The 18,909-nt window shown below is 47.3% G+C and overlaps 1 protein-coding gene across 17 annotated transcripts in view; it reads left to right on the top strand.

The window, feature by feature from the left end:
- Pcnt (pericentrin (kendrin)) overlaps positions 1–18,909 on the top strand; it is a 91,659-nt gene that overhangs the window by 62,010 nt on the left and 10,740 nt on the right. For 9 of the 17 annotated variants that reach the window (XM_030244950.1, XM_011243383.3, XM_017313839.2 and 6 more), the window contains 6 exons: positions 464–740; positions 848–998; positions 5,603–6,283; positions 10,824–11,068; positions 12,070–12,172; positions 13,422–13,595. In XM_030244950.1, the coding sequence (XP_030100810.1) occupies positions 464–740; positions 848–998; positions 5,603–6,283; positions 10,824–11,068; positions 12,070–12,172; positions 13,422–13,595 (1,631 nt within the window). The remainder of the gene's footprint in view (positions 1–463; positions 741–847; positions 999–5,602; positions 6,284–10,823; positions 11,069–12,069; positions 12,173–13,421; positions 13,596–18,909) is intronic. The other 8 variants (NM_001282992.1, XM_006513353.4, XM_017313843.2 and 5 more) reach the window with 3 other exon arrangements.

Below are 18,909 nucleotides of genomic sequence, written 5' to 3'. Positions count from 1 at the left end.
TCTTGGCTAGACTCAAATTTGTGTCTGTTTATAAGAGTCTTGCTCTGCAGTCTTGAACCTTTATTTTTAATTCTCATGTTGGCGAAGCACTGACCTTGCAAGAACCACACAGCATTCCCTTCTGGATTTTCAGAGGACTGTGCAGAACCAGTCTTCCTGAGGTTCTGGGGGAATTTTTCAGTAAGCCACATGGGCCTTAGTTTGTCTCTGTTGTAGGAATATGGTGTGTGAGGATGGCTGGTGCTATAGGTCTCAGAGTGTGTCCTGACCAGGAGGTCACACCTAAGAGTCAGAGGAATGTGTCCCTGAGTGCCTTGGCTCCCTTAGACACAATGGCTTCCAGTTCACAGAAATACTCACAGGAAGTCCTGTCCCCCAAATCGACATCATTTATGACATACCTTAGTGCAGCACACTACGGACTCAGGGATAACGTGCTGTCTACCGTTTTAATTCTTGTCAGTTGAACTTTTGGCGTACAAAGTGGAACAGGAAAAGTGCATAGCAAACGAGTTACAGAAAACCTTGAGCAAAGAACAGGAGACGGCGAGCGACGTGCGCAAGCGCCTGGTGGTGGAGCAGAATGCCGTCCAGGACTTGAAGTCCGAGCTGCACGCCTGTAAGCAGGAGAACACCAGCCTGCTGGAGTCGCTGGACAAGGTGCAGCAGGAAGTCCTGCGGCTCAGGTATGGCCATGTGACGTGGTCCTACTGTGGAACTTCTTCTGCTTCGGCTGGCAGGTGCTGTGGGGGCTTTGGATTTCCGTGTGACAATGGTGGGAGGGACGCCTGCCTGGATGTCTCCTTTCCACACAGCTCATTGCCGTCCCCTTGTGTCTCTCACGCAGAGCTGTGCTGGACGGGAAGGAGAAGGAGCTGAAGGTTGTGCTGGAGGAGCTGGAGTCTGAGCGCGGAAAGGGGCAGGCCCTCCAGGCCCAGCAGGAGGAGCAGCAACTGCGGTACCTGCAGAGGGAGGGCCAGAGCTCCAGGGCCCTGGAGGTGACTGCCTTTCTTGTTCTTCTGTGTGGTGGGCGGCTCAGTCAGAAGGACTTTAAGACAAAATGAGGCTATCCATTTTATCTTTGAGTTTATAAAATAATTACATCACTTACCATCTGTTTCCCTTGAAACCTTCCTATAGATCTTGATTTGCTCTCTTTTAAATCTATGGCCTGAATTTAACCTGCTCGATCTGTAAGGTGTTACTTGACTATATTTTCAGGGCTCTTCTATGAGGAAGGCTCTTTCTCGCACTCCTAGCATTGCTTGGTTGCTGCTCTTTTTGTAGGGTCGAGGCCTCATGGTCTATCCCTATCCACTTGGGCATGTCTGTATGGTCTAGCCCTAGTCACCTGGGCATATCTGCCGTTGTCCTTTCTCAGCTCATGTTTGTGGTGGCCATGTTGGTAAGGCTTTAGAGGTGTAGCTTCTGAGATTGCTCTGAGACACAGTCTCACAGTAAACTCTGATCTCTGGCTCAGATACTCTGTGTGTGCCCTCTTCCCCAGTGTTTCCTGAGCCTTGGGTAGGGGTGTGGTTGTATAGATGTATCAGTTGGATTGGTGTCCCTCATCTGTTGCAGATAGAAGTTCCCTTGAGGGATGAAGGCTACACACTGACCTGTGGGTTTAAGGACATATATTTAGAGCATATTCTAGATATGTTCTACGTAGCACAGAGTGTAGGGGGTTGTGCTGGTTTAGTAAAACAGAGGGTGCACTTTCTCCTTTAAGATCCGTGACTTCACCAGTCCTGGGTAACTGGTTAGGTCTCCAGCACCAGACAAGATTTTCCTCTATTTGCATGGACCAACTAGAGGAAAGCCCTTGGATCCCATTAAGTACCACTGCTGCACCCTTCGAGCTATGGCGCCAAGCTGGTTGTCATGGTGGTCAGTAGTCATCACAGCCGGCTAGGACTATCATTGCTTCCCCCCATGGGAAGCCTGCACAGTGCCTCTGGTAGGATGGAAGCTAGTTCTTGAACAGAAGACATTCGGGTCAGTTCCAGCTCAGTGGCCACTGAGGCCGTGGGTGTGAAGTATGTGGTGTTTTAACGATAGGGACTTACCTTTGTCCCTTTGAGGAACAACCAAGGGCAATAGCAATAGCCTGTGATGTTTTAGGAGTCTCTCGGACAGCCCTGGCTGTCTTAGGCTTACTGTTGCTGCGATAGAACACCGTGACCTAAGCAACTTAGGGAGGAAAGGGTTTGTTTGGCTTACACTTCCAACATTACTGTTCATCATTGGAGGAAGCCATGGCAGGAACTCAAACCAGGCAGGAGTCTGGAGGTAGGAGGGGGAGGCCATGGAGGGATGCTGCTGTTGGCTTGTTTCTCATATGCCTTGTTCAGCATGCTTTCTTGTAGCATCCTGGACCACCAGTATAGGGATGGCACCATCCACAATGCTCTGGGGCCTTCCATACCAATTACTAAGAAAATACCCTACTGGTTTGACTACAGCCCTGATTTTTTTTGTTTGTTTGTTTGATTGGCTTTATTTTTTGCGACAGGATTTCTCTTGTATAGCCCTGGATGTCCTAGAATTCACCTTGTAGATCAGGCTAACCTCAAGCTCAGAGATCCACCTGCCTCTGCCTCCCATGTTCTGGGATTAGTGGTGTGCACCACCAAACACAGTTTACAGCCCTCATCTGAAAGGAGGCATTAATTGAAGGTTCCTCCTCTCTCAGACGACTTTAGCTTGTGCCAAGTTGACATAAATCTAGCTAGCACACTGACCAACAACTCAAAAGAGGGTTTTTCATGCCTGGTGTTGGGGTTTTTTGTGAGGTAGCTGTTGGCTATTGGAGGGAACGTTGTCAACAAAATGAGAAAATTTCCTTTAAGCTATATGTGTATGCATGTTTATATGTAGACTTACATGTATTAGAGTGTTTTTCTTTGGGTAGATAGTTAATAGCTTGATTCCTGGTGACTTTTCCAGACATCTTTACTTCTCTCCCTTCTCCTTCCCTAGTTAAAGCCCTCTCCCTGCCCAGCTGTGGTGGTGCAAGCCTTTAATCCCAGCATTTGGGACAGGGAGGCAGAACTCTGTGAGTTCCAGGACAGGCAGGCCTACATAAGGAGAAACTGTGTCTTGAAAAACAGTAGTTGAAAAAGCCCCCTCTTTTCCATTTTCCCCTATCAAATCACGTGTACCCACAGTTCCTCTCTAATCTTCCCGCAATCCTACCATGCTGGTTTCTGCAATCACGCCATGGTCCATGCTCACCGCCGACTGTTTAGAGCTTCAGATGAGGAAGGCCCTGTGTCACTTGTGGTTTGGTGGTCTCTCTTGATGTGCATCCTCTTTCCTGGGTCCATGCAGCTCCCTGCAGTGCTCACGGTTTCGTTTCATTCCACAGCGTATACGCGCTGCATCTCATTATCCATTAGTTGTTCCGTCGAAGGACATGCAGGCTGTTTCATTTCTTAGCTGTTCTGAGTGGAGCAGCAGTGAACTTGGCTGAAGGAGCATCTGGGGAGTGGTATGCTGAGTCCTGTGGGGCTGCGCCTGGGAGTGGTACAGCTGGGTCATAGGCGGGGTGTCACTCAGCATTTCTTCTTCTCAAATTCTTTCTCCTTCATTTCCTTGAGTCGTGTCTTCAAATTTCTTGTTCTCAGATGAAGTCAATGATTGTCTTGTAAAGCTTGTTCTGTGGTTCTGGGTAATTTCCGTTGACAAACATATCTGTAGGACTGGTAGAATTTGGAGAGAAGACACCGGCTTGACATTTCCTTCCCACTGTTGCTATTCCTGTGATGAGATCGGGCCTCTGTGGACTTGTTTTCTCAGTTCTAAGTCTGACCAGAATAAAGCAGGTAGGGGCGGAAGACAAGATGCACAGGCAGGTTGGGCCGAGAGGCTGGAAATGGCTTGGGTGATGTGGAGTCAGATGGGTAGAGGGGAATGGGCTGCTGTACAGTTGTGCCTCCAGGTCTAATCCTGGACTGTGGGGTATTTCTGGCTGGGTCAAAAAGTTGGAAGTGGTGTGGGAGGGACCTGTGGGTTTGGGAATAGAGTCCTGTGAGAAGCATAGAGATTGGTGGCTGTGCAGGGTGTCAGACTAGTTAGCGCAGGTGTGGGACCTGCCAAGGCATGATCTCAAAGGTTGGGTAGAGTGGGTGAATGGGGAGGGTTAGAGAGACTCATAGATCTAGACCTTGGAGAAGGCTGTGAGTGGACCATTTGAATTCAGCGCAGAAGGGACCTTGTAGTGGCAGGTAGGGAGGGATCCTGATAGAATCTTACATCAGGGTTGTGGCGTAGGCAGGAGTTACCAGATAAAGGATACTGGCAGGCTGGAGAGAAATTGTGTGTGGAGATGCTGAGAAAGACTGATGGGTTCAGCCCTAGAGATGATGTGTGAGATCTGCCGGGGTGGAGAGGATGTGACATAGAAGGGAGTTGTGGGTGGTAGCAGGTAAGGCAGACAGACAGGTCCTGGAAGAATCCTAGAGATAGCTTGCAGTATGGGCAAAAAAATGGTGGCCAAACATTGTAAGGACATTGTAAGCAGGGCCAAGGCAATATTCAAGTCAGACCACACCTGGCAAGGGAGAAGGTGGGTATCTGACTTAAGGCAATGGTGTACAGCCTTGTTGATTGTTCCCAGCTAAGGTTCTTCTGCATTCCCATTGGTTTTATTTGTTTATTTATTTATTTATTTACTTTCTTGTAAAAGTGTTCTTTAATTTTTGAGAATTTCAAACAATATGTCTGACTTTATTTTCCCCCTTCCCCAACATCATATTCTTTCTCTTAAAAAGAAATAAAAAGAACAGAAACCATGGAGGCTGATTTGTTTTGGTCAACTACCCCTGCTCATGAGGCCTGCCCTGGAGTGCAGTGCTCATTGAATGAAGTTTTTCCTCCCAGTCACTTAATTCTCAGAAATAACGACTCTGAGACTAGTTATTTATTACTAAACGCTTAGGCCGTAATCTTTCCTATGTTCTCCAAGTAGCTGTTAACTTATTATTTCTTTTATTCTCTTCCGAGTTCAGCTACATGGCTGATTCCTTGCCTTGTCTTCTTGTGTGTATCTCCTCAGCATTCTGGGGCAAGTCTCCTGCTTTCCTGACTCTTTGCCAGAATCCTCTCTCTCATTCCTGGATGTCCCACCTCCTATTTCCTGCCTCAGCTCATTGGCCATAGGCTTTTTTATTGACAGGTGATGCTTAAGAGAGTCTCTCTACAAGTGTGGCTGTTATACCCAGTGTCACACAACCTCCTTGTAGCTAGCCAGATGATGTTTAGCACCTAAGGTCTTCATAAAGCAGATGTGGTAAACATGGGGTGTCTTTGTACCCTGAGTTCATCGTATCCTGTAGCTCATGGTCGTCGGTACAGTGCGTGACTGTAAACACCACATCTTTGAGCATTCTGGTGTTTTGGGATTTCTAAGAAAGGGAGAAAGATGTGTGCATATACTTTCTCAATACAAATTCCACATAGTATTTCACCCTATAGTCCTGAGTATGGTTTTAACCCATAGGATAGTTTTCAAAAGTTGTCATTTCTGAATTAAAAGTGTAAATAAGAAAACCATCAGTATTAATTGTTACTATCTTGGTTTTTTTCCCCACCCATGTAGGAGTTGAAACTATCTTTGGAGAAGCAGCTTGCTCAAAACAACCAACTGTGTGTGGCTTTAAAACACGAGCGTGCGGCCAAAGACAACCTGCAGAAGGAGCTGCAGATCGAGGCCTCGCGCTGCGAAGCGTTGCTGGCACAGGAGAAGGGCCAGCTCTCAGAGCTGCAGAAGAGCCTGGAGGCTGAGCGGAGCCGCTCACTCGAGCTCTCAGAGGCCCTACAGCACGAGCGCCTCCTGACAGAGCAGCTGAGCCGCAACTCGCAGGAGGCCTGTGCCCGCCAAGAGACACAAGTGCAGCACGCTCTGCTGCGAAAGCTGAAGGCAGAGAAGACTCGTGCGTTGGAGCTGGAGGCCATGCTTGAAAAGGTGCAGAAACAGGCTGCCCACACCCAGCAGCAGCTGGAGGCTCAGGCTCAGGAGCGCTGCGTAGAGCTCAGGAGAGAGAAGGAGGTAAGTGGCAACCTGAGGTCAGCCGTGGATGCCTTGCGGACCCACAAACAGGAGCTGGGATGCTGTCTGCAGAGAGAGAGGGAGAAGGCAGCTTGGTTGCAGGCAGAATTAGAACAGTTATCTGCCAGAGTGAAAGAGCAAGAAGCCCGCAAGGACGCAAGGAGGATGGAGAGGAGGTCGAGCCGCGCAGACCTGGACAAGAGGAAGTGGCAGAGAGACAAGGAGACGCTGGTGAGAGCAATCCTCCGGCAGCTGATCCTCCAGCAGCTGATCTCCGTCCTTACCTACCGCCCCTGAGTGGCTGGAGGTGGTGACTGTTCTCAGGGACTTGTTCCTGGCCTCCCTCCCATTCCTCTTTATGCTGATGCCACACTGTGTGGCTCACCCTAGCTGTGTAACAGGCTTTGAAGTTAAAGGTGTGAGCACGCTCGCTCGGTTCTTTGAGCTCCCCGCTCTCTGTGAATTTGAAAATGATCGTCTTCATTCTTCTTTAAAATTTACTTTGTTTTTTAATTTTCACCAAATTTTTCAGTTAGCGGACAGCATGGTGAGCAGCATTCTGGCGTTTTCACACAGTGTGCCGTGGTATTTTGCGTTCACTCTCTCTCTCTCTCTGTCTCTCTGCTTGATGCCTTTTCTCCCAGGATTCCCACCCCCCACACAGAGTCAACTTTCATGGATCTCCTTACACTTTCAGTTTCTTAGACTACACATGTACATATAAATACATACATTTATATCTATGTATACACACATGGGCATATTTGTAAATTTTAATTTTCCGCAGTATGTCTTATTTCACTTACTATATAATGACGTCCAGTTTCGTTCATTTTCATTTTCCTTCAGATCCCATGGTTTCATTTTTCTTCATGACTGCACAATTCTGTTGTGTTTGTGGAACACGGTTTATTTATCTGCTCCTGTATTGATGTACGATGTCAATGGTAGCCATTGTGATGGTGTTGGGCTAGAATCTCAGAGCGTTTTTAAATAGCATTTCCCTAATGGTTCAGGACGATCATTAACCGCTTAGATTTCTTCTCTTGCAAACTGCCTGTCCAGTGGATTAGAGCATTTATTAGTGGGTAATTTGGCTGCTGAGTATTTGCAGTTCTTCACTAATTCTAGACATTAATCCCCCATGTGTGTGTAGTCAGCGATTGTCTTCCATCTATTTTGCAACTGTTGTCTTCACTCCGTTGTCCCCCATGTGTGTGTAGTCAGTGAGTGTCTTCCCTCTGTTCTGTGAGTGTTGTCTTCACTCCATTGTCCCCCATGTGTGTGTAGTCAGCGAGTGTCTTCCCTTCGTTCTGTGAGTGTTGTCTTCACTCCGTTGTCCCCCATGTTGCAGAAGCTCCTTCCTGTCATCGGCGGCTCTGGGGACCAACGCTATTAGTGCTTAGGAGTCCTTGGCTCATCCCTGTACCAGGGAGTAGTTAGAGTTCCCAGCTTTTAGGTCTTATACTAGGAGGGGTGTGTGTGTGTGTGTGTGTGTGTGTGTGTGTGTGTGTGTGTGTGTGTGTGTGAGAGAGAGAGAGAGAGAGAGAGAGAGAGAGAGATACTAGTTTTTCCAGCACCATTGCTAAAGAATGGGTATTTTTATCTCTGATATATGTCAGTTCTGTCAAAGATTGGGTGGTTGTAGCAAGGTGGACTCATTTCTGGGTCCTCTGTTCCATCTGTTGGTCCATGTGGCTCTTTTTGTGCCCTTGCTATTGTGGTTTGTGACTGGGGTGCCATAATATAGTCTGCCATCAGTGGTGATGCCGTCTCCAGCGCTTTTCTTTCTGCTTCCATACGAGCTTTAGGACTCTTTTTCCTACTTGTCTGAAGAATGTCATTGGGATTCTGATGGGAATTCTATTAAATGTGAGGACCAGTCTCCACAATAGTAATTCTCTGAGTTCATGCAAAGTTTTTCCCTCAGGGTGCCCACTTCAGCTTCTTCATTGCCTTTTAAAGTTTTCATTGTAGAAGTCTTTGGCGTGTGTATGTATGTTTGTTTGTATGTATCCTGCCACTTTGCTGAAAGTGTTTATTATGTCTAAGAGCTTTCTGGTGAAGTTTTTAGGTCTTTCAAGTGTAGGATCAAATGGTCTGGAAATACTAATTTGATTTCTGCCTATACCCTTTTATTTATTTCTTTTGTAGCTGAGACTTAAGCACATATTGAATGTGGTAGAGAGAGTGGACACTCCTGCCTCGTTCCAGATCTTAGAGGAAACGCTCTGATGCTCCTGTTTAGTACAATGCTGACTATGGACTTGTCCGATGTAGCCGTGGCTGTGTTAAAGATTGGCCCTTGAAATGTGGCAGGAACTGCATTGAGCTGTCTAGGCTGCATTGTGAGGCCTGATGTCTCAAGTCCTCTTGACTCGTGAACACATGTCTAGTCTGATGTCTTTTTAGATTTTTTCACTTATTTTTTTTTTAATTTTCTATATCTGGTGCGTTTGCCTTCATTTGTGTGTGTGTGTGTGCGTGTGCGTGTGCGTGTGCGTGTGCGTGTGTGTGTGTGTGTGTGTGTGGGCGTGCGCGCAGTGCCTGTGGAGAGCATCAGAAGGCATCAGAGCCCCTGGAACTGGGGCTACAGATGGCTGTAAGCCATTGTGTGGGTGCTGGTCATATAACCTGGGTCCTCTAGAGGATCCTCCAGTGCTCTTGAACACTGAACCCTCCCTTCAGTGCTCAAGTCTTTCTGCTGGTGTGTGTGGTGTGTGTGTGTGTGTGTGTAGGTGAGAGGGAACTTTGGGGTGTTGGTTGTCTTCCCTTTGCAAGGCTTCTCCCACGCAGATTCAGGTCATCAGACTAGTGTGGCAAGTGCTTTGCCCACTTGAGGTGCTTTACCAGCTCTGGTCTTTTATTCCTCATCTTACTGCTTGCCCTGGCTGATGCTTGGCAGCCTAGAGTGGGCAGAATGGGAGCACTTGTCTCCCTTCTCGCCTGGGGAAGATCCAGCCTCCACTGTTGTGTGTGATGTTAATTTTGGTAGTTTTAGGAAGTTTGGATCACTCCCTGGAACCGTGTTTATTTTTGTGGATACACTTGGTCAGAGGCAATTTTCTTTAATCTCTGGTTATTCAGTCTTTTAAAATCTGTTTTAAATTACAAAAGAGTATTAGACTTAGGGAGTGGGCTAGAACATTGCTCAGTGGGGAGTGTTTTGCCTCATAAATATCTCTAGCGCTGCTCCCCACCCACCACCACCACCACCACCACCACACACACTCACACACACACACACACACACACACACACACACACACACAAAGCATTAAGACTTTTGCTAGGTGTTTTTTCAGTGTTTCTTCACATCTGCGGGTTTTGTGAGAGGCTATTGTAGCGATGGGTTTGCAGCAGGTGAGCCGGCCTTTCATTCTGGCCACGGAGAACAGTTGTGTTTACCTGCTGTGCTCAGTTTGTGATTGTGTTGTTGAGAATCTTGGCATCTGTATTCAGAGGGGATGTTAGCTTGCAGTTTTCTTGCATCTTTCGTTTTAGATCATGATAAGACCCATGTGGGTTAGGCTGGGCTGAGAAGTATTCTCCCTTTATTTAATTTTCTCTGACATAGGGTCTCTCTGTATAACCCCAGCTATCCTGGAACTTACTATTTAGGCCAGGCTGGCCTCACACTCAGATCTGCCTACCTCTGCCTCCCAAATGCCTGTAATCCCAGCACTCGGGAGGCAGAGGTTAATAGATCACAAGTTTAAAATTAACCTAGGTGATATAGCAAGGTCCCTTTTGTTTTTTGTTTGTTTGGTTGGTTTTGGGGGTCTTTTTGAGACAAGGCCTCATTATGTAGCCATTGCTGGTCTGGAACCTGCTGTGTAGACTAGGCTGCCATTGAACTCACAGATCCTAGCAAGGCCCTTTTGGTTTTGATTGTTTGTTTTGGCACTGAAGTGTAGAACCACCAGCTTAAGAAAGGAGTGTTCTGTTTCCTGCATGCACATTCATGTCATGTGGGCACGTGGAGGTCAAAGGGTAAACTTGTGGATCCATGTCTCTCCATCCACCTTTACCCTTTAAGCCTTCTTGGCCTTCCCTGAGACCCCTCTGTTCCCCTCCCCTTACCTGGGGAGGCGACTCCATCTCCATGTCAGGGGAGGGTCCAGGTTGCTTTGTGCCCTGTACCTAGCAGCTCTACAGCACCATGGCACTCACAGATGACCTCATGTCCATTTGTAGGGCTAGGCTGTGAGGACACAGGGCTACCAGTGGCATGTCGCTTGCCTGTTGTTGTCCTCCTTTGTTGACTTGTGTGTTGTGATATGTGTATTAATGAACTTCAGCCCCGTGTCAGCCTCACAGGCTTCTCTGCTGGTTACCCTGTGGGCTTGCCTTAGACTTGGTTGAAGCCTAAGATGAAACTCCAGTGTAGACTCTGCTGTGGGAGTTTGCCTGACTGTGTTGATGGTGCTAGGTGTATTCGTTGTTGGGATCTGGGTAGAGGGCCAATAAACCGTGTAAACCCCTTCTTCTCAGGCGCTGTGGTTGTTTTCTGGAGGTCTGGGGGGAGGGTGTTCTCCTGTGTGGTGCTGCGTTACTTTACAGTGCTGGTCTTTGGCCCGATGATCTTTAAGACTTGTTTTGAGGCAAAATCTTACTGTGTTTCCGGGGTTGGCCTTAGTGAGACTTACTGTCTCCATCACACATGACCATCACCTCACGATCCCCTGCTTCCACTTCCTGAGTGCTGGATGTGCCCCACTCATTCTGCCCAGCGTAATGGTCTTTGCTTTTGTTCTTACCATTGTGACAGCGAGAGTTGGAGATACAGCGTCAGCGTGATGAGCATAAGATCGAGCAGCTTCAGCGTCTGGTGAGGGAGCTGAGGTGGAAAGAGGAGGTGTCCGGAGGAAACGGCCCTTGCCGGGGCTCCCCCGGCCGGGGTTCTCTGGAGAGGGACCAGTTCCAGGAGCAGCAACAGGAACTGGAGAAGATCCGGCAGCAGCTACTGTGTGCAGCTGGCCTCCTCACAAGCTTTACCAACCACACGGTAGACAGGTATGCATGGGCACGTGATTCCCAGTGACCACTGGTCCCCCATCTCCACCCATCCACAGCATGGCCTGTGCCTGTAATTCCCACACCAGGCAGGCAGGAGGGCCACTGCAAGGGCAGGACTAGCTAAGTCTACAAAGTGAGTTCCAAGCCAACAAGGTCGATTTGGCAAGACTATTTAAAGAGGACAAGAAAATGAAGTGTCGGACACCTTTGATTTAAGGACTACGTCTAAAGGTGTCCTACGGTTTTCTCACTCCATGAGTTTAGTTGAACTAATGGGCAAGGTCTTCTGAAGGATCCCGACAAAACCATATTTTTACATTCTAATGTTACCAAAAAAATCTTGTTATTCATAGTTTCAGGTTGTGTTGAGATTTGCTTGTTTGTTTGTTTGTTTGTTTGTTTGTTTTTCATGTCTCTAGCTGTGTAGCGTCCAGGCCTTGGTGTCTACCAGCGGGGAGGAGGCTGTTATCAGCGAGGATGGCTCCTTGTCCATATCTAGATCTGATCTGCTGAACAGCATGATCTCATCTAGGACAGCAATTAGATGCTTTTTATTGCTATATTTACTTATTTTGCACATTTGTGTCTGTGTGGGTGAATGCGTTTGAGTCAAAGGACAGCTTGTGGGAGGAAGTGTGCTGTCTCCTCCCACCAAGTGCAAGGTCAAGGTGGTCAGGCTTGTCAGCAAGCGAAGGCATCTTGCTACCCAGGGGAACGCTTTCGTTCTTATCAATCCAATAGGAAGCAGTGGGATGCGGGGATGCAGAGATGCTAGCTGAAGCACTGCCTAGGCCACTGTCACAGACCCTGAGTGAAGTGACACACCAGCCTGGCAAGACACCCACACGGAAGCGCAGGGCTGGACTGCTTGGTTTCTCAGAGAAAATGCTGCACAGACCTACTTTCTTTGTGCCACTAGCAGAGAATTATGGAATAGCTTAGGATTTCCGTCATTCGGGGCATACATAAGCCTTTTAAACACCTGCTCGTTTTTCTAGGACAATTAAAGATTGGACGTCATCAAATGAGAAGGCGGTGTCATCCTTAATGCGCACGCTGGAGGAGCTGAAGTCTGAGCTGAGCATGCCCACCTCCTTTCAGGTGCGTCTGGGCTCCTCCATGCGTGCAGCACACTTGCTCTAGCCAGAGAGTGGCCTGAAGCTAAGCTCCCCCCACGTGTGGTCTTGGAAGGAGTTTGGGGGTGGGGTGGGGTTGGTAGAGGATGTCATGGCTTCTTTATATCTTGTCTATTAACCATCACTTCCTTCCTCCATTGTTGGTGTGGGCAAGTGAGTGACCATGTACCCTGTGTGTCCTGGTGGGTATCTTAGCATTTGATACTGACATCTTGGGGTCTCAGCTGCACCGTTTGCACATACTCTGTGGCCATCTACACTCGATGCTCACTGCACGTGGCCCAGGCTCATCTTGAGAGCTAGAGACTGGGCAGAAGGCGGTGGGTTCTCCTGCTGAGGACAGATGCCTGGGAGGTGGAACACTTGCCCACAGCAGCCTGCTTCTGGTCTGCTTCTGCTGAGAGCCGGAATTGCAGCTCTGAGCCCCCTGCGAGTATAGCAGCCTTTGTGGTTGCTCACGGGTCCTGCATGTCCCAGATGCTGACATTGTTGCTGACCAGTGTCCAGTGGTAGATACGGATTGTAGCATGTCATCAGACATAGAAAAGCTGTGCCACCAATGTCACCCACTTCTTGCCCCACTCAACGAGTGCTATAGGGAGATGCAGTTTATCCCATCCCTCTCCTTTGTGTCCAAGATCGAAAATTCTCCATGTAGGACTAAAGGTTCCAATTGTAAGTGCACAGGCATCGTGTAAGTTGATTACATGTGTGTGCTCCCCACCCCCAACAGCAGCAACATTCCCCTTTCAATTGACCACCTTGGTATGGGACTCTTGAAATACTCAAATCAGGATTACACTTGTAACAGACCTGAATCACTTTATGTGTCAGAATAGTTTTGTATGGGCTATTTTATAAAAGATGGAAAGAAATTTGTGATTTGCTGGCCTATTGTTTCCTTCCCATATTGTTTTGCCCAGCACCACAAGCCTGGTTTCAGGCTCCAAATCTTCTGAAAATTATAGTTCCCAAAGCAACCAGTAATAATAAAGCACAGGCCGGACAGTGGTGGCGCACGCCTTTAACCCCAGCACTTGGAAGGCAGAGACAGGCAGATTTCTGAGTTCGAGGCTAGCCTGGTCTACAGAGTGAGTTCCAGGACAGCCAGGGCTACACAGAGAAACCCTGTCTTGAAAAAACAAACAAACAAACAAACAAACAAATAAATAAACAGCACAAAGTTCTTATAAATTCGTTTACTCCTCTTGAAGAAAAAGATGACTGCAGAACTCCAGGTCCAGCTCATGAATGAACTGCTGAGCGACAATGATGCCCTCACAAAAGCTGTGGGCATGGCAACCCGAGAGAAAGCTGAGCTGTGCAGGACCGTCTCCCGGCTCGAGAAGACCCTGAAGCACCACACGCAGAAGGGCTGCGTTCTTAATGTGCGTATCTGTGCCTCTTCCCCGCCTAGCACTGCCCACCCACCGTCTCTTTACCACGATGGTCTGTCAGAGTTGCCCATTCTGTCGGTCAGGGAACTGGGCTGCTTCTTCCTAGAAATGGGCCTGTATGCCACTTTTCCTGGTCGGCCCTGGGGCTCCTAGCTAGTTACTGCTCGCAACTCAGTCACTGGCACATATGCACCGCCAACCAAGCTTTATGGGTTTCCTTTCGTTTTGATTGCTTGGTTCTTGTGTGTGTGTGTGGGGGGGGGGGAGGTCAGGGGATTGAGTCAGAGAATCCTAGGTGGCCCAGGCTGGCTTCCAACTGCCCATGCGACTGCAGCTGACCTCAAACTTCTGATCCTCCTATCACATCATTTCAAGTGCTGAGAGTACAGCCATGTGCCATCATACCCAGTGTTCAGTGTTTTCGAGGGGTGTGTGTGTGTGTGCATGCTCATGTGTGCCTGTGTACCTGTTGTTTGTGTACTTGTGTGCCCAGTTCAGGTTGAGACCAGAAGTTCACATTAGGTGTCTTCCTCACTTGCTCTCTACCATGTCTTTTGAAACAAAGTCTCAACCTGGAACCTTACAGGTTCAGGTAGACACCCTGGCTGAAGGCCCCAGAAACTCTCCTGGCTTTACCTCCTCCGTGCTGAGACTACAGATTCCCACTCGCTGCTGGGAATCCAAACTCAGGTCCTTGTGTCTGTACAGCGAGCACTTTAGCAGCCGAGTCGTGTGCCCAACTCTTTGGTGTTTTGCTATCTTAGCATCAACTTTTCTACTTCAGGCACACACGTCCAGCATCCCACCCTTGTCCACCTCTGGCTCTTGCTCATTGTTGACCTGTTTGTCACTAACTGTTTCTTCCTCCGACCCTGGAGATGTCTCAGGGCTGGTTAATTAACCTAAACTCTCTTCATTGTCAGGGTTATTAAAAAGTAGGTGTAACTGTTTGAAGTTAACTGTCTATGGGGATGGTCAGCGATCTCGTTCTTGAAGTAGATGGAGTCCACCCTTACTTATGATGTATTTGTTATTTTTATATGTTTGAGTGTTTTGCCTGCATATATGTCTGTGAACCACATCTTTGCTTGGTGACCTTGGAGGCCAGAAGAGGTCACTAGATCTCCTGCAACTGGAATTATGGAGAGGTGTGAGCTGCCAAATGGGTGCCAGAAATCCTTTGGGGAAGCAGCCTAGCGGTGTTCTTCACTGCCAAGCCATTGCTCCAGCTCCTCTTACTTACAGTTTAATCTGTCACAGTTTTCTACATTAAGAGTTAGACCCTTGTGCATTGGTTCCTCAGAGAAGGGAGTTTCATGGAGACCAGTTGGCCTGCATCATTTACCAGAACCCTTTCTGTCCTCTTAACCTGTTGAATTTGGTGGTCTCATGCTCCGCCATAAGCCTTCTTATTCATCCTCCACAGTGTTTAACCCCTAATCTTCGTATAATCCCAGTATCTGTTCTCATTGCCATATGGGAGCACCTTGCATTTCTCACCGTGGCCCTCTTTCTCTTCCTACTCACAGAGAAGTAGCCCTATACTGCCTAGTATGTCACCGCCTTTCTCAATGTGAAATATTTTCTCCTGGTCTGTGCTGTATGCTTCTCTGAATGATTTCCTTTGCAAAGGCTTTTGAATCCAATATATTAATTTGTTCTTTCTGGAAAATTGTAGTTTGGGGTCTGGGATTTCACTCTGAATTTGCCTTTGTTCAAGGATGTAGTTGTGTGTACGGTGCTGTTTCTCTGCTGGGTTTTCCGATGCTGAGTCTGTGAGTAATGGGGTCAGAGGGGCCCTGGAGGTGTCTCAGATTCAGAGCTTTGTAATACCTGGAGGCTCAATCCCTAAGGGCAAAGAGCTACTGAGAGCAAATTGCATCTGACAACCCCTTTCCAAGGTCAAGTGGACAGCCCCAGCTGTCTCGAAGTGGCAGAGAATGGAGCATAAAACATGCTCTGCTTGCAGTCAGGGCTGAAACAGGCTGAGGTCCACAAGGTCAGGCCTGGTTCCTGACAGATTGTGATAGCAGCACAGGTTGTAGTTGTCATAGCAACTAGAAACTGATGGAAACTCTTGGGTACAAACTGTCTTTTTTTGCCACCTACATTCAGCCAGTCAAAGGCTACCACAGATTGTGCAGAGCCTTGGACAGACGGATGGACAGACAGACAGACTCATTGGATTGCACATTGAAGCAGGAAATGAACTTGTCTGTGGTTCACTGTGTACCATCTCCTGCTGTAGGTAGGGAACTCACTCAGCCTCTCAGGCTGTGGCCCTATACCACTCAGCTGGTGCCAGCCTGACATGCATTCCTGCTGCTGTTGCCACCTTCCAGACCCACTGTTTCTGAGACCTGGGACTCCAGCATCTAAGACCCGCTGCTCCATTTTCAAGTTCTGTTCTTTGTCAAGTTGTTTGGCAGTTCAGTATAAATTTCTATAGAAAATTATAGAATCTTGCTTTTTTGTTTTAAACTCCTATTTCATTAGCTCTATGAGCGTGTACAGGATTACGTGAGACTATAAGGTGCAATTATTTTCAAAAGCAGTCTAACAGTTTCTCAAAAGGTCTCTCAACAATTCTCCTTTCAGGTATTTCTTCAAGGCGAGGGAGGAAACTTGTACATGGAAGTTTGTTAAATGCATTAAAACTTTACAATATTATTCTTTTGCAAAAGGTAGAATTCAAAAAGGTAATTCAAATGTCCATCAGTTGATGGACAGATAGTTTTATCAGAGCTGAGGCTATAACTCCGTGATAGTTTGTGTATCATGTATGAGGTCTTATACTGCGTGGCTTTTCCTGAAGAGATGTGAACAGATGTCTGCTTGGTCCTAGCTAGGGCACCAATCTTTGACAGACCAAAGAAACCGTTCTATCCAAATCTAGTTTGGTGAACCAGTGAGTTTATTGGGATTAGTTATGGTTGCATGGTTGCTGACTCAAAGCAGCCGCCTGTCCAAGAAGCTCGCACAAACACTGTATCCCGGAGCTCCTTGTACACTTGTAGACAGACAGACAGCTCTACTGGCAGTGTAAGTGCCTCTCCCCAGCCATTACTTCCTGCTTTATAGGCTTGGGAAGGAGCCTTATGAATTTTGTAGCTTTCTGAACTTCCTGAGCCTTGTATGTTGCAGGAGCCTTTCCCTCCTGTCTGGGAGAGAATGCTAGGATTTGGGAGATAATAAATTTTACCCCTTCTTCCTGCTACCTCCCTTCTACTCCATTCTTTCTGTCCCCTCTCCTCCCAGAGTTCCTTCAGCTTTGGAGGTAGTAATAGAGATATGTGTGAATTTTTTTTCATTTATTGTTGAGCTTTGGCCACTATGCCTAATCAACAGCCACTTACTTGTTCTTGGGAAGTTGACCAGTTTTGAATCCTTGCAGTGCCTACCCACTGTAAAAATATTTTCCTTCATGATTGAGGTTAGAATCTGATCTGTGGCTATAAATATAAATGCTGAAGGCAAGCTGACAGGAACATCTTATCTGTTTAACAAAATATTAGCAGTGGCCTTCCTTCCGGTGGCCTTCTATCCGGTGGGTACCTTTGACCTCCCCAGACACAGAGTTTTGCCCTGGCTTAGAGTACCAGATATAAGTGCCTTCTTGTGGAACAGGCCTTAAATCTAATTGGAAAGCGGTTGGTTGTGCATGTAACAGTCATGTTACTATTGCACTAGCAAGCACTTCTTACTTGGCTTGTTGATACGTGCAAGATCATGAGCTGGGCTGGACTATTAGTGGTAGTCCCCTCTCACCCCCCCCCCCAGCATCCTGTATAGCACCTCGGGCACTTCATATGCTAGCCAGCAGGAAGAGAGGCAGTTCAGTGCCCGCCTAGTATTTCCATGTCCTGCAAGCAGATTATATGGTGCTTTCATGAATAGAGTCTTTATTATCTAGTTCTGGCATGCACCCAAATGTAATGGTAATAGCCTGCATGGATTATAGCCTTCTAGGCCAATGGCTCATAGGGAAATAGCCCACCAGTAGCACTGGGATTTTCATTCAACAGCTTTCCAGTAGCACTGGGATTTTCATTCAACAGCTTTATGGCTCATGGGAGTTCCTTGTTCAACTTATGTAGTAAAGTGGTTTAAACTAAATAGCTGCTATTTTTCTGTAGTCCTTCTAAATGCTTTTCCAAATCTGCACAGCGGTAAAGGTTAGCTTTATATGAAGAAACTTTTTAACAAGAGGCAGGGTCTCTGAAGGCCTGTGGCTGTATATGCCAAATAAATGCCGCTTGGTCCGGGAGGGCAAAGGGGGTACTAAGGGACAGACATTCGCATGGTCTGACACAGTCTGAAAAGATCCCATCATTTCTATTGATTATGTCATCAAAAAGTGATGTCTGGCATAGAAGCATCGAGGGCAGTGTCTTCTGGTGTTCTTGCTGTGAACAGACACTGTGACCAAGACAACTCCTATAAAGGACAGTGTTTAACTGGGGCTGGCGTACAGGTTCACATGGCAGGAGGCATGGCGGTGTCTAGGCAGACCTGGTGCGAGAGAAGGAGCTCAGAGTTCTACATCTTGAGCCAAAGATAGCTAGGAAGAATCTCAAAGCCCACCCCCACACCGAAACACTTCCTCCAACAAGGCCACACCCACTCCAACAAGGACACATCTCTTAATAGTATCACTCCCTGTGGGCCAAGCATTCAAAGCTATGGGGGCCAAACCTGTTCAAACCACTGCAGGCAGGCAGTACCTCATTACCTTGGCCATTTTTCAATTTGAACGCCCTCTGTATGTCCCATTGCATTGCCTAGGATCTCCAGTGCATTGCCAAGTAGGAATGAGTGGCCTTGGTCTGTCTGCCTGGGTCCATAGTAAGTCTTCTCTGTGAAAAAGGATATTGGCTGTGGACTGGTTTGGTTTTTTAAAAATATTTTTTAAAAGATTTGTTTATTTACTTTATGCATATAAATATGCTGTAGCTGTCTTCAGACACACCAGAAGAGGGTATCAGATCCCATTACAAATGGTTATGAGCCACCATCTGGTTGCTGGGAATTGAACTCTGGACCTCTGGAAGAGCAGTCAGTGCTCTTAACCACTGTGCCATCTCTCCAGCCACTGGATAGTTCTTTGAATGCCCTTTATTGGTTTAAGGCTGATCTTTTTTATTTGATTCTTTCTTTTTCAAAAATACTTTCCCTTTTTGTATTTTTGATTTAGTTTCCATGACAGCAGGTTTCCGGATGGCTTCCTTTTTTGTTCGGCTATTACTCCTGAGCTCCCCAGCAGCCCCGTCTCCCATCTGGCTTCCCTTCATTCTGCTTCCCTCCC

This window comes from Mus musculus, chromosome 10 (assembly GCF_000001635.26).
Source record: "Mus musculus strain C57BL/6J chromosome 10, GRCm38.p6 C57BL/6J".
NCBI lineage: Eukaryota > Metazoa > Chordata > Mammalia > Rodentia > Muridae > Mus > Mus musculus.
Note: the sequence above shows the minus strand (reverse complement) of the source record. Positions and strands in the feature narration are given on the sequence as shown.